The 12,556-nt window shown below is 33.2% G+C and overlaps 2 protein-coding genes across 4 annotated transcripts in view; one reads left to right on the top strand and one right to left on the bottom strand.

Annotated features, from left to right (window-relative positions):
- The window catches only part of LOC108736670 (disheveled-associated activator of morphogenesis 1), a 104,198-nt gene that overhangs the window by 10,878 nt on the left and 80,764 nt on the right, over nt 1-12,556 (top strand). The gene's annotated exons all lie outside the window — the stretch shown is intronic.
- LOC108736674 overlaps nt 1-12,556 on the bottom strand; it is a 43,645-nt gene that overhangs the window by 8,738 nt on the left and 22,351 nt on the right. For both annotated transcript variants that reach the window (XM_018469189.1, XM_018469188.1), the window contains exon 3: nt 11,948-11,974. In XM_018469189.1, the coding sequence (XP_018324691.1) occupies nt 11,948-11,974 (27 nt within the window). The remainder of the gene's footprint in view (nt 1-11,947; nt 11,975-12,556) is intronic.

Raw genomic sequence — 12,556 nt, 5'->3', positions numbered from 1 at the left:
GGGCGCTAAGTCGTAAAAACTCATCTTTTTGAGGTATGGTCTCTTAAAGTTGGATTCTTTCGCATAATAGGTATAATTATACCATGGAAGTCCTTACGAAAGAATGCAACTTTAAGGGACTACATCTCAAAAAGATGACTTGATTTATATGTTCATTTTCTTTAATGATTTAGAGGGGCCCTTTCTGTATAATAGAATTTTGAAATAAAATTACTTTCAATTTGTGGAGATATTGATGGATCCGCCAAAATCTGCTAATAATCGCTGACCCCCAACATCCTGTCGGAAAATGAGAATTTCGGTAGATCTTCCACATCGTCATCATTTTAATTCTCTTGGTCTGTAATATGTAAACAATGCTTTTAATAAAGCTTACCAGAAATAAAATTCGCTATATTCTCAGATTGTCTTGCTTATTCTTAGTTCATTCTTTAGTTTCTTAATAAAGCAATTAGGTATTACCTAAATGAACGACTATTTTCGAAAGTAATGCGCAGGATGTACCCAATATTTACACACTACCCATTCAATTCAGTTAAACTCGTTTTGATACATCAGACAGTTGTTACCTACTGTTTTACATCGCAGTGTGTATTAGACAAAGCAAGGATGTGGCCAATCTTACTGTTACGGTTAGCGTTTTGTTAATATAACACTATTACAAAAGCGGATCATCATATCATAAGGAAATTGTGTAACAACCGTTGCTACAAATTTATTACTTTAAGCTAGAATCAGAATGATACATTGGACAGGCACCCTGTTTGTTTATGTGCGTCCATTGTAAGCGTAGCTAAACGCGGAGGTATTTTCTAAAAACGAAAACAAACGAAACTAGGAAACCTGAACTCCAGACAAATGTAAGGGTCAAACGACGCAAACCAGCGGCTAAATAGAACACAGTGTGTTTAGAGATATTTATGCAGTGGCGTATGGTCTATAGAGTCACAGGAGCGCCTACCTAATCACATGCCTTATGTAAATTTTCTATCATCATAACAAAATATCTTCATACTTTTTTGCTTCTGTGGATCTTTGACACACTATATTATCTGTAATCAACTGATTTAGAGGAACTAATACTTACAATTAATAGCCAAACAAACTCGTCAGTGTTATGATGACCTACAGCATAAAAAATATCATTTACCAAATAACAGTTAAACAGTTTGTTTACTACTGCAGGTTAGTTTAGACCAAACTAGATTGTAATAGTAATAATAAAATAATTCGTTTATTAAAAAGTTGATCATTGATTAGTCTGCTGTCATGGAAGTCACAGGCTGTCAGAGTTCGTGGGATCCCGGACTCATGTCTGACGAATCCATGTGGAAACGGCAACAAGGGCAGCTAATAGGTATCCGGCGATTTTTAGAAAATATATTCTCTATAAGTTAACGAACAAATGGGAGTTTTTTCATAAAAGGAAGATGAAATAATATCAGGCTACGGGCAGTGTATCGTCGCCCAGTGATTTTTGCTGCTAGGGGTGGTATTTCAAATGTATCACTAGCCTAACGAAATATACGTAAATGAAATTAATAAGAACAGTTAAAGTTCTTGGCGACGTGCTGATGAGAACAAAAAAGTTGTGATCCATGTCTGATAGTTACGTGTACGTAATACCAAACCTTTAAGATTACGTTTCGCATATCCCTAAAACTAGAACATCCAACATCCGTAACTATTTGTGAACAGCAATTTAATCTGGGTCTAACCTCTACTCCTCTTAACTCCTGTTTCTGCTTCTAATATGTCTAACCAGCCCTTCAAGTCGAAAAATTGAAATAATAATTACGAATAAGATTTTCAGCACAAATACTTTCAATACACCTCAACGAATAGTTTCCACTTTCAATGTAGTTATATACAGTTGGTCGTAATACATTGTTTACAAAACGGCGAAGGAGAAGGAAAAATCTTCAAATAATTAGGTGAGAGATTACATTTTGTGTTTTCAGTTTTCTCACTCACTTCGCATGTGTATGAAGCAAACGAGCCGCCACTGTGTTTATGAAAAATGTTATTTTAGAATTTCGGAAACTTGACACAAAAAATAAACGTAGAATAGGTACAAAAGTCTTTGTACTTAATCGGTTACGTAAACGAGGAAATGTAGCACTAACATACACAACATATTCCAATAAACAACAAGTTATTAATATCACAGCGATATATTCCATTTGTTACTAATTATAGATGGATTGTACCCACCACTTCATTGAAATAACGGTCAGTATTATACAGCTACATATCGATCGTTCTGCACGGCATTGGTTGAAAGAGGGTTGGGCAAAGATTACTTGGAATATAAACCATTCATGAGTAAAGGAGGGTGACTTTTCCTACTATCCACATCGCATCGCCTCTACAATCATCACACGAAAATCCACGCCCTTGATTGATTACTGTCTGCTACTGATAAGATTCAGTGGGGTAGGTTGAATTAAAACTTTCCAGAATGTCAACGAAGGGAAGTAAATAATAGTTATAGTCAGCAGTTTTGATAAACCATCAGCTGTAATAACATTTCTGCGGGTGACGGCAATTCCCATAATCGCTAAAGCAAGTTCGTTCTCTTGATTACGACAGTGAAGCTTACTGTTATTATCAATGGAGACAATAGGAGGGCTAAAGATAAAATCACTATTATATTTGAACAAATGAATTGTAATGGAATATATCACAAGTTGAAAGTAACCCCAAAAATAATGATTCCTTATTTTTTAAAAAAAGAGAGATGTTTTCCATTCGAACGTACGGAACCCTAAAAATTATGATCAGACGTTAAATTTCATACACCATTTTAAAGTTTGTTTTACCTCACCGTCGTCCCTAAAACGCATTAGAGTCAAATATTTATTTCCTTAAAGAGAAAAAGTGGTAGTCACTAGGTGCCAAGTGCGAACGATAGAGTAGGTGAATGATCATCAACCTTCGTGACTTTCTCATCGAAAAATGACAGTCTCACGCTTATTGTTTCTTTGTGTATTTCCGTGCAATTAGCTGTAAACTCCTTTCATTCATTTCAGTAAATTGTTAAAATATTTGGATATGTTTAACACCTTTAATATCATTAAGTAAATGGATATCTAGCCGTACATTTAAAAATTTGATGAAAGGTATACACGTTTCGGTTCAATTTCATGAGGATTAGAAGAAGTGAACAGGAAGAGCGATTTTATTTTGTTTTTAATAAAGTAAATCAGCAAACACAAGCAAAAATAAGTATTAAAAGTGTTATTTTTCTGTCGGCATATTTGTATTTTTACTTTACTTTATGAAACTCTCTTGACTGATAAGAATCTATACAATGAAGTAGCCTTAGTACAACATTCAGTATAAATATTTAATAGTCTAGCCTATGAGTTTTAACCTACAGAACATACCGAACCGGAACATAAAAATATTGTCAAAATTCTCGCTTTTGAATTTATTCTAGTTAGAACCCTTTATCTGAAAGAGCTGCTGTTTAACACAAAAATAAATTATTATTTTTTATCAATTAATATTTACATGAAAATATGAAAATCTTATTATTTCTGTCCTTGTATGGATATTCAATTTCAGTCAGGATAGAACCTCTTCAGTGTGTAACACATGCAACCAAAAGGTCTAATAAATAAGAGACGGACCACTTTTATTTTTCATTAATCTTCATTCAGACATGATGTGAAGGAGTTTCGTGTAGACAGCGTCGCAAAGACCAAAGACCAGTCGTCATATACAAAACACAATGGCACACCTACGCTTTCAACAGTTTTACATATGCGAAGGCCTCTCCCAGAAATAAATGCATTAAACATCAATTCACTTACGCATAATGGTCTTTTTGGTTCGTTAAATCGTATTATAAGTCTAGCGCGCCCGTTGCCAGCCAGTTCCACAATTTAAACTATTCCAGTCGTCAGGACGAATATGGAAAGTGTCGCGCACTAGGAAGTAATATAACGAATCTGTTCCTGCATTTTATTAATTCATATTTGACCGTGATGGTAATACTCCGGTCATTAACTACACGTTTGGCAGATAATTGATACTGGAAACTATTGTATCAATCCACTTCGGTGCAACAGTTTACTAGTTAATCTTGTTCATTATTTGTTTGCAATTTGTAAAGAATATTTTAATGCAAGTCATTGAACTTTTATATACAGGGCGTAACAACTTTAAAATTCCAATTGTCATTAGAGGGTGTGAATCTAATTGAATGTTAAATGTACAGAGAAATTTTCATTATGAAGTCTGATAAGTCAGGACAGAAGAAGTAGTAGGGATATAAAGGATAGCGAAGGGTCAAGTCGCCTTCAATAAAAAGAACGGTTAATTTAGAAATTCGAAAAAGATTGTTAAAAGTGTATGCTTGGAGCGAGGCGCTGTACGAGTGCGAAATATGGACGGTGGGCGCGGCGGAAAAGAAAACGGTAGACATTAGGAGGTATTAAGGAATTAATAAAACAGGGTCGGGCTTATTATTGATATGAACGTTTCGTATGTGCAAAGCTACACTTAATAGTTAGTTTAACTTATTTTAACCTTAACATGAGCATCTTTATTGCTTGCAGGTTCATAATATCATAATTGGCGAAGTTTGGTGTTTTGCGCTGCAAATACCAAACTTCGTAATGTGTTCCAGATCAAAATTTATTGTAGACTAGCTGTCCCTGCAGACTTCGTACTGCCCCAATCGATATATAAAAGACCTAAATTTTTGTATAAAATAAACTTAGTTGACAAATGTCAAATATTATGGTTGCGTTCAGAAATTTAATTTGACAGAACTTAAGATTTATCAATCTACATAAAAATAATCTGAAAGATAGTTAACAACATTCATATTTATTCACCTTTTAAACCTTCCCTGGACTTCCACAAATAATTCAAGACCAAAATTAGCCAAATCGGTCCAGCCGTTATCGAGTTTTAGCGTGACTAACGAACAGCAATTGATTTTTATATATATAGATAGTAGCTTAGTATAATTGTAACAATTATGTATGCAGGTGGAATTATTCCTAATATACGTGGTTTCTGCGAATTTTAGAAAATAAACTTTAACTGTGTCACTGTGCTAAAAATCCGTTGTTTCTTTTTTTCATTAGACATCGTTTTTCAATTAAATTTGTTGCAAGATCCGGTCGCATTCATTTGTTTTTTAAATAATGACCAGTGACATGCATTTGTTTGCGGATATAGGTGGATGTTTCGGCTTGTTCTATCTATTGTTATTGTTAGCAGGGTCCTTTTACTGGATCGTGAAATAAAGATAAACAAGTACAACTTTCTTCATCACAATCAGTGGGTCAAGAACACGCGCCCACTGCATACGTAATTATTTTATAATGTGGAACGTTTCCTATCTCATCAAAATATTCTAAGCCAAGAAAGCAAATTTGTTTAATCGCAAGTATTTTAACCTGTTAAATTGTCGAAATCTTAATATTTCCTAAAAAAGGCGCAAGTTCCTAAAATAAGCGCGAACATATGTATATTATTTTATGGATTGGCTTTTACAAACGACGACAATAATTTAGGGAAGTTTTCGAAGTGCAGTCTTTATAAAAAAAATCACGATATATAATCACCACCAACAATAACGAAAGCTCCATCTGATTATAGCAGAAAAGGTTTCGGTAAATGTTTAGATGATGGTCTTCCCCACCACTGTACCACAAAAAGTTCGTGGCAGTCTCACCCCCATAAAAAGTTATAGGGCTTAGATGGGGGTGGGAGTAGGGGGGATCGAAAGAGGGCGGTCACCTGAGTAAAACCTCATAAAGAATGTGCGGCGGTCTCATCCCCATAAAAAGTTATGGGGGTTGAAAGTTGATTATTTTGTCAATTCAAAAAATATTTTCAAGCGGGTGGAGGTGGGGGATCGAAAGAGGGTAGTCACGTGAACAAAACCCGATAGTCTAACCTAATCTAACCTACCCTATTGATAAAGATATTTAAATAATGTTTTATATAACTTTCTCAATATTTTTATGTATTTTTCATTAGTTTTACCTTTGAATATTGTTTAAGAATGACTATATAAATATTTACATGCCCAGAAATGTATAAAAATTGGCATATTTATTAACTTTGAACCGCCACAACTTTTTATGGATGTGAGACCGCCACGAACTTTTTATGGTACAGTGGTGGGGGAGACCTCCTCTTTCGATCCCCCCGCCATCATCTAGACCATTACCCACAATATCAACAAAAGACAACTTATTTCTCACCGCTTGCAACATCAACAATAGTATCCGTTCGTCCAAATTTGAACGGATTCAACTAGTAAAAAATATTGTTAGAACGTAAAAACCCATAATAAAATAAGCACACAAAATCGGTTACGAAAACTGTGTTAAAGTGACAGTAACAAATGAATTTGGTAGTTGGGTTGTTGCTGTAAAAAAATAACCGTTTCGTGCTAAAGACACGTAGAGGCACGCATTTATTGCAAAATCATTATAAGGTTCTTTTCGTTTCGTGCAATTCTCTGGTTCAAATTGTAGCAACCCGAGAAACTCACGATTAGTTATTGATGACAACAGGTAGAAGTTTCGAAATTGAAATAATTCACTACGTTATATAAATTCCTAACGCTGACATTTACGAGAAATGTGACTTATAATGCTAGCATTTATTTGTTCGGTCAAAAACATATTAATTAAAAATATACTACAATATTATTAAAAACCTAAAATCTTCTTTTACTAAAGTAATCCAGTGTAGTGCTAACTGACTATTCTAACTAATGTTATAAATGCGAATGTGAGTTTGTTTGTTTGCTACCATTTCACGTCCTAACTACTCAACCGATTGTCATGAAATTTTGTACACGCATTGTAAGGAGTAGAAGAAAGGACGTAGGGTACCTTTTATCGAGGAGAAAAATTGGAGGAATGCTATGAACAGGCAGAACAAACTCTAATATTATAAACGCGAATCAAATTTTGTATGTACATTCTCAGGGACACAAAAAGGCACACTGTTGCACATTGCACATGATTAAACGGAGCATTGCGTATTTATTCCAGAGTATTCGAATAATTCAACAAAAATTGGAATATGAAATACAAAAGTGAATGAATATGCGAGTATTGTCAATGCTATTGAGTTGCTCCTTTTTTTATAACTATCTTTAATGTAATATATTTTGGATTTAAAAGACGTAAACATTAAAATAACATTTTTGACGTGACAACGTCTTATAATTCGATGGAGCCGGCTGCACGCACGAAAAAACATGACTCATGCGGCGTTACCTCGCTCTGAGGCGTTCCATTTAAGGCTTGAAGTGCAAGCGAGAGCGCGGGACGAGCGACAAAGAGGCACAATCGACTCGGCGTTCGGCAGCGTTCGATATCTGTCTCTCTCCTACTTGAGTGAGCGATGCATCCGCGTGGACAGCTGCTATACAATAATACATTTCCATTTACCTCCTTATATCCATACAAAATATCTATCAAATAAATAAAATTAAAATTTTCTTTTGAAAAATGAAACCATTCCATCAGTATTTTCTTATGACGTTGTCACGTTCAACTATCGTCAGTAAACCGACTTTACAGACAACCGATTTTTTTTTAATTTTTTGACTTCTACTAAGAAAAAAGTTAACTGTTGAGTTAATATATGCGTATGTTTTGGATGTGATATGTGTTCGTTTTGAAATCGGTTTTACATTCATAAAAAATTTCGTGTCAAGAATGTCATTAGTAATTCAATTTTGACTAAGGCACTTAAGCATTAATATTTATATAACTTGTACATAATAATTGTTTTCTTAAGGTCTATTATCTAAAAGACTTCGTTATTTTTTATTTTACACCTATGCATTGTAACAATCACATGAAAGCTGCTCATCTCCTTGTAGACGTCAAGGTCTGAACGACAAACCTTAATTAAACATTCAAATAGTACAATAAACATTTGTTTAACATGTGTTTATCAATTTGACAATGAGTTCTTCGCCTACGCATTCAAATGTAAAGGAAATTGCGATCCGCTCAACTCTACATTTTAGGGGAATTGCGTAACAAAAACTAACGATAAAAGATGCACTTAGCACACTTAGTCGTTTCAATACATCATCTAATAAGTATCTATCCACTTTAGAAAAGTTACTAAATACATTCATTAAGTATTTTATTGGAGAACGTAAATTTTTATGGTACGAATAAATACGAAATTTCTTTTGCTATTTTTAAAATTATAAACTACAAAAAGTTATGAACACAATCTGAAATTTGTGATTCTAATTTTTCAACGGTGTTAAAATCTTAGGTTTGGGTTGTTAAAATTATCTGAAGAAACCATCTACCCGAAATAGCCCTGATAAAAAGGACAAACACTGACCTATGGTTAATTAAACTATCAATTGTTTATATGACATCTTTTGATTTATATTAATTTTATACTGCTTCTTAATATTCATAAACCTATGCAGTCATACAGTGTAAAGCAGTTCCTTTTCTAAATTCCTTTTAGTCACAGCAAAGGCTTCGAAACGCCTTGCAGACATTCCATTTTCATTTTATTCCTTAATAAATTAGTTCAACCGATGAATCAGTCTAATAATAAGTAAAGATTTGTCATTGGATGATCGGTCTTCCTTGATGCTCTTAGTGAATGCATGTTAACCTTTGTCATAAACAACGTCACACCTGTTCCAAAGCAGGCTTGACATGGATAAAACAGTTCTGTGCGAAACAATCTTTGATCTGAATTAGTTCGTGAAGGCCAGCCTATAAAACAATTTTTCGATTGCACTTACTATATGTATCATGAAAAGACAGGCATATATATTTAAGATACCTATGTAGGCTGTAACAATGTATACATACAGGGTGTCTTGTAAAATATACATTAATTTCAGCTCCACATGGAACAACCAGAAAAGTGGATTTTATGCTTAGTAAAAATCCCTTTGTTTTCGAGCGATTAGCACTTTTTAAATCGACAACTTTAGACATATAATAATCTTTTAATATAATTTTAAAGCCACCAAATCCAATCATAAACGTAGGGAAAAAACAGAAATATTCATCAATTAAAGACGATAGTTTACAAACATCCAAACTAGTCTAAACATTTGAGAGTGTTACTACACATAAAATCAAATTTTCTAAATGGTTTTGGCGTTTCCCATACTGATTAAAATGTTATCGACTATTATATATTATCGGAATTGCTTTGTGCAGCTATTTACGGTACACCCTGTATACTTACGTTAGTTCTTACATGGATATACAAGTGTTTATTCAAGCACTGTTTTATTCAATGAATAATAAATCCGTTACGTCCTAGCGGCAAGTTATATTGCATTTCGAGTGTCTCAACAAGGACAGTAGGTCGCCCGCAGGATTCCACTTTGTATTATACACACAGATATCTATGTAGATAAGATGTCAACAGCTTCGGGCCAAGAAAAGTAAATTCGTTTTCGAATGTTAATGTTTTTAATGCTGAGCGAAGGCGAACATAAAAATAACTCTTGCACACGCTTAATCCTACTTGGACAGGATAGGAAACAAGCCAAGGGTAAGTAACAAATAAAATGAAAAAGGAAACTCCAATGTCTGTTAGTGTATGAAAGCTTTTGACTTCAAGTAAGTAAGAGATTGTCTGCATTTTTAAAATTGTTGTGGTGAATTTGTTTTTATTTTTATTTTGTTAATCCTGATAATTAATAAATAGAAAAACAACGTAATAATTTTTTGACAGTTCCTGAAAATACCTTAGGGTCATTGGGATCAAGTTGGAAACCTCTGGTTTGCTGTGCATGTAGTTTATTGTACTACAATTAGTCAGTTCCCTGTATCCTGCTACTGTTTAAACTCAGAAGTGTGAATGAATCACAAAATAAAGACATTAAGAAACATTCGCGTTGCTGCTAAAAATAGTCGCATCCATCGGGCGAAACGTTCGACGAACATGCTACAAACAAAAAGAACCCGCTTTTGCCGCATGCTCTCTAAAAAATATCGATTGTCAACGTGATAAGCTCGCGGTTTTTTTATCACCGAATTGCTGTACACAAAATAAACGCGGTCATGAGTTTCCTGACAGGAGTGAAATTTACTTCCTTAACTCAGTTGTAGGTACGTAAGTGTGATTAAATACAAAGTGTCGTTTTTACAAAATGAATTGGCAGGTATTACCTATAACATACTTATTTTTCGTAGTTTTAATATTTAAAAAGTAAATTTGATGACTTGTTTATCACAACTTTATAGTTATAACTATCATATGCTTCAATTTTAATCTAATATAATTCGTATGAATGAGATTATTTATGCTAAATATAAAGTTCTTGATGGCTTTTAACCCACGTATTGTAGATTGTAGAGGTTACTTGACATTTTAACAAACACAAATCGTTACCTTCATCCATAATATCCAACTTCTGAAACTAGTTTCAGATCTTTTTGAAGAAGGCAATGGTATGAATCCCGAAACGTCAAGTGTCCTCAACAATATTGACGAGGTTTTAGAATCCAAGAACTTTTTTGTTGGGAACACAGTAAACTTAAAATTGGGTTATGCCAAAAGTTCGGCAATAAAACTAATTGAAATATACAGAGATGTGACTTATTTGAAATAATTGCATTAAAAATGCAAATACAAAATAAAAAATATCAATTTTTATCTTCCATTTAAATACTTTTTTGAGAAAAGCATACTTTTCCAAACGTATTTTCTATTTCTTAAATACAAAATCCATTGTTGCCGTTAAAAGTTTTGCTAGTATCACCGATCAAACTTTATATAAAATGATGAATGAAAGTTGCTCACATTGGCTATTGAAGGTATTTGAAGCTTAAAAAATGGCAAAGAGAATGTCTTCTAATTTTTTAACTGAAGAGAGGCCAAAAAATTCTAAACTCCTTGAAAATATTGGATCGATATTGTTTTCCGGGTTCAATGTCATGATCAATGGAATTTTGAAGTTCCAAATTGGTATTAGCACCTACCCAATCAACACTTATCGTACTTTTTGCAAGGAACTTCGAAATTCTATGAATTATGACAAAGAAAAACCCAAAACAATATCAAATTGAAATTAGCCAGCTGTGTAAAACTGAAAACTACAAGATATTGTGGTGTGCTAATAAATGCATGTAATCCAAAATTCTTACAAATCGATTCGAAAAACTTCACTAATTAAATGAACTCAAAGCTAAAGAAACTATGGATTCCATTTCTTTACCTTATTACAATGTACAAAATATCGGAAACAAAATGAATTTGTAAATATTTTGATATAAAATGATTGATGCTGATTTAACAGCAATAAAATTATTTGCAACCCTATTTTGGCATCAGTGTTTTTTCCAATTAAAACGATGCAAAGGCAAATAAGGAAGCATATAGAAGAATTATTTGTTGATTTTTTTTGTTTGTATTATTAAAGATTGTCATTTATCCTTATGCTTAAAATTTTGCTATAATTTAAAAAGAGAAAAACGAATATGACCTTTAGTAATACATGCAGAAAAACATGAAGAGCTAACTGTTCGTCATCAAGCCAGTCGGAATACAAATGTAACCGAAACCAATGCCGATTGAAAAAATTGAAATTTGCTTAACAGTACCTTTAAATAAGTTCATCACGAACTCATTATAATTTTGATACATGTGCTATGCAAATCAAACAAACGAAATCGATTCAATTGAAATTCACGGTAAGATTCATGCGGTCATTGCAGACAACACCTTGTTACTCATTATTCAGAAGGATATGCTAGAAGTGTTCCACAAACAAGTGTTAATTGTAATTTATTTTTCCCTTCTGAATCGTGAAATAATCAAAACATTACCATATGAGGTATTAATTCTGTAGCTATTGCAGATATTCTTCAAAACAAAGAAGAATTCAGGAGGAAAAGAAGACATTAGGAGACAATATATTCTACCGAAATGATTGAAAATAAAATTTGATAAAACTTACCGCGTTCCCTTATCATGCCAAAATTATCTGGAACAAAGGAAATAACTATGTTAGAACCTCACTAAAGCTTGAACATTAAAGTCGGTTACATAATATAAAAAGCTGCAAATAAGATCAAACAAATGAGAACAACATTGAAATCTATTGAATACATGCAATCGTCTCTTGGAAAATACGACGTGATACTGTAGGAAAATTCGTACAAAATAGATTTAGAGTTTCCTTATTTTTATCATACACCAATATTTCCCAAGAAATGACTTCAATTATTCGTTTATTTTTCTTATGCACATTGTATTATACCAAAAATATCTAGGTGTAGTTGTGCATATTTTTAATTCGAAAAAGTGTTGTTAACGTCACCAAGTAAATCCAGTGTGATATATAAACTTTGGATTTAATATTCTGTCGGTTGTTTTGTCGTTGTTGGCGAATGAAATGATTATGCAGCTATTTGTATGCGTACACATGCACAGCCTAGACTAAAATTCAGATTTTTTTTCAGAAATCGATAATATAATGCTTATTTTAAATGCGTGTACATCCTAGTCATGACTGGTAACCTCTAAGAATAAAAATCTTGAAATGCTAATGAGGGAAGGCATCTCC

Source organism: Agrilus planipennis, unplaced genomic scaffold (genome assembly GCF_000699045.2).
Source record: "Agrilus planipennis isolate EAB-ADULT unplaced genomic scaffold, Apla_2.0 scaffold12, whole genome shotgun sequence".
Taxonomy (NCBI): Eukaryota; Metazoa; Arthropoda; class Insecta; order Coleoptera; family Buprestidae; genus Agrilus; species Agrilus planipennis.
The sequence above is the reverse complement of the archived record's forward strand: the minus strand, read 5'-3'. Positions and strand labels throughout refer to the sequence as shown.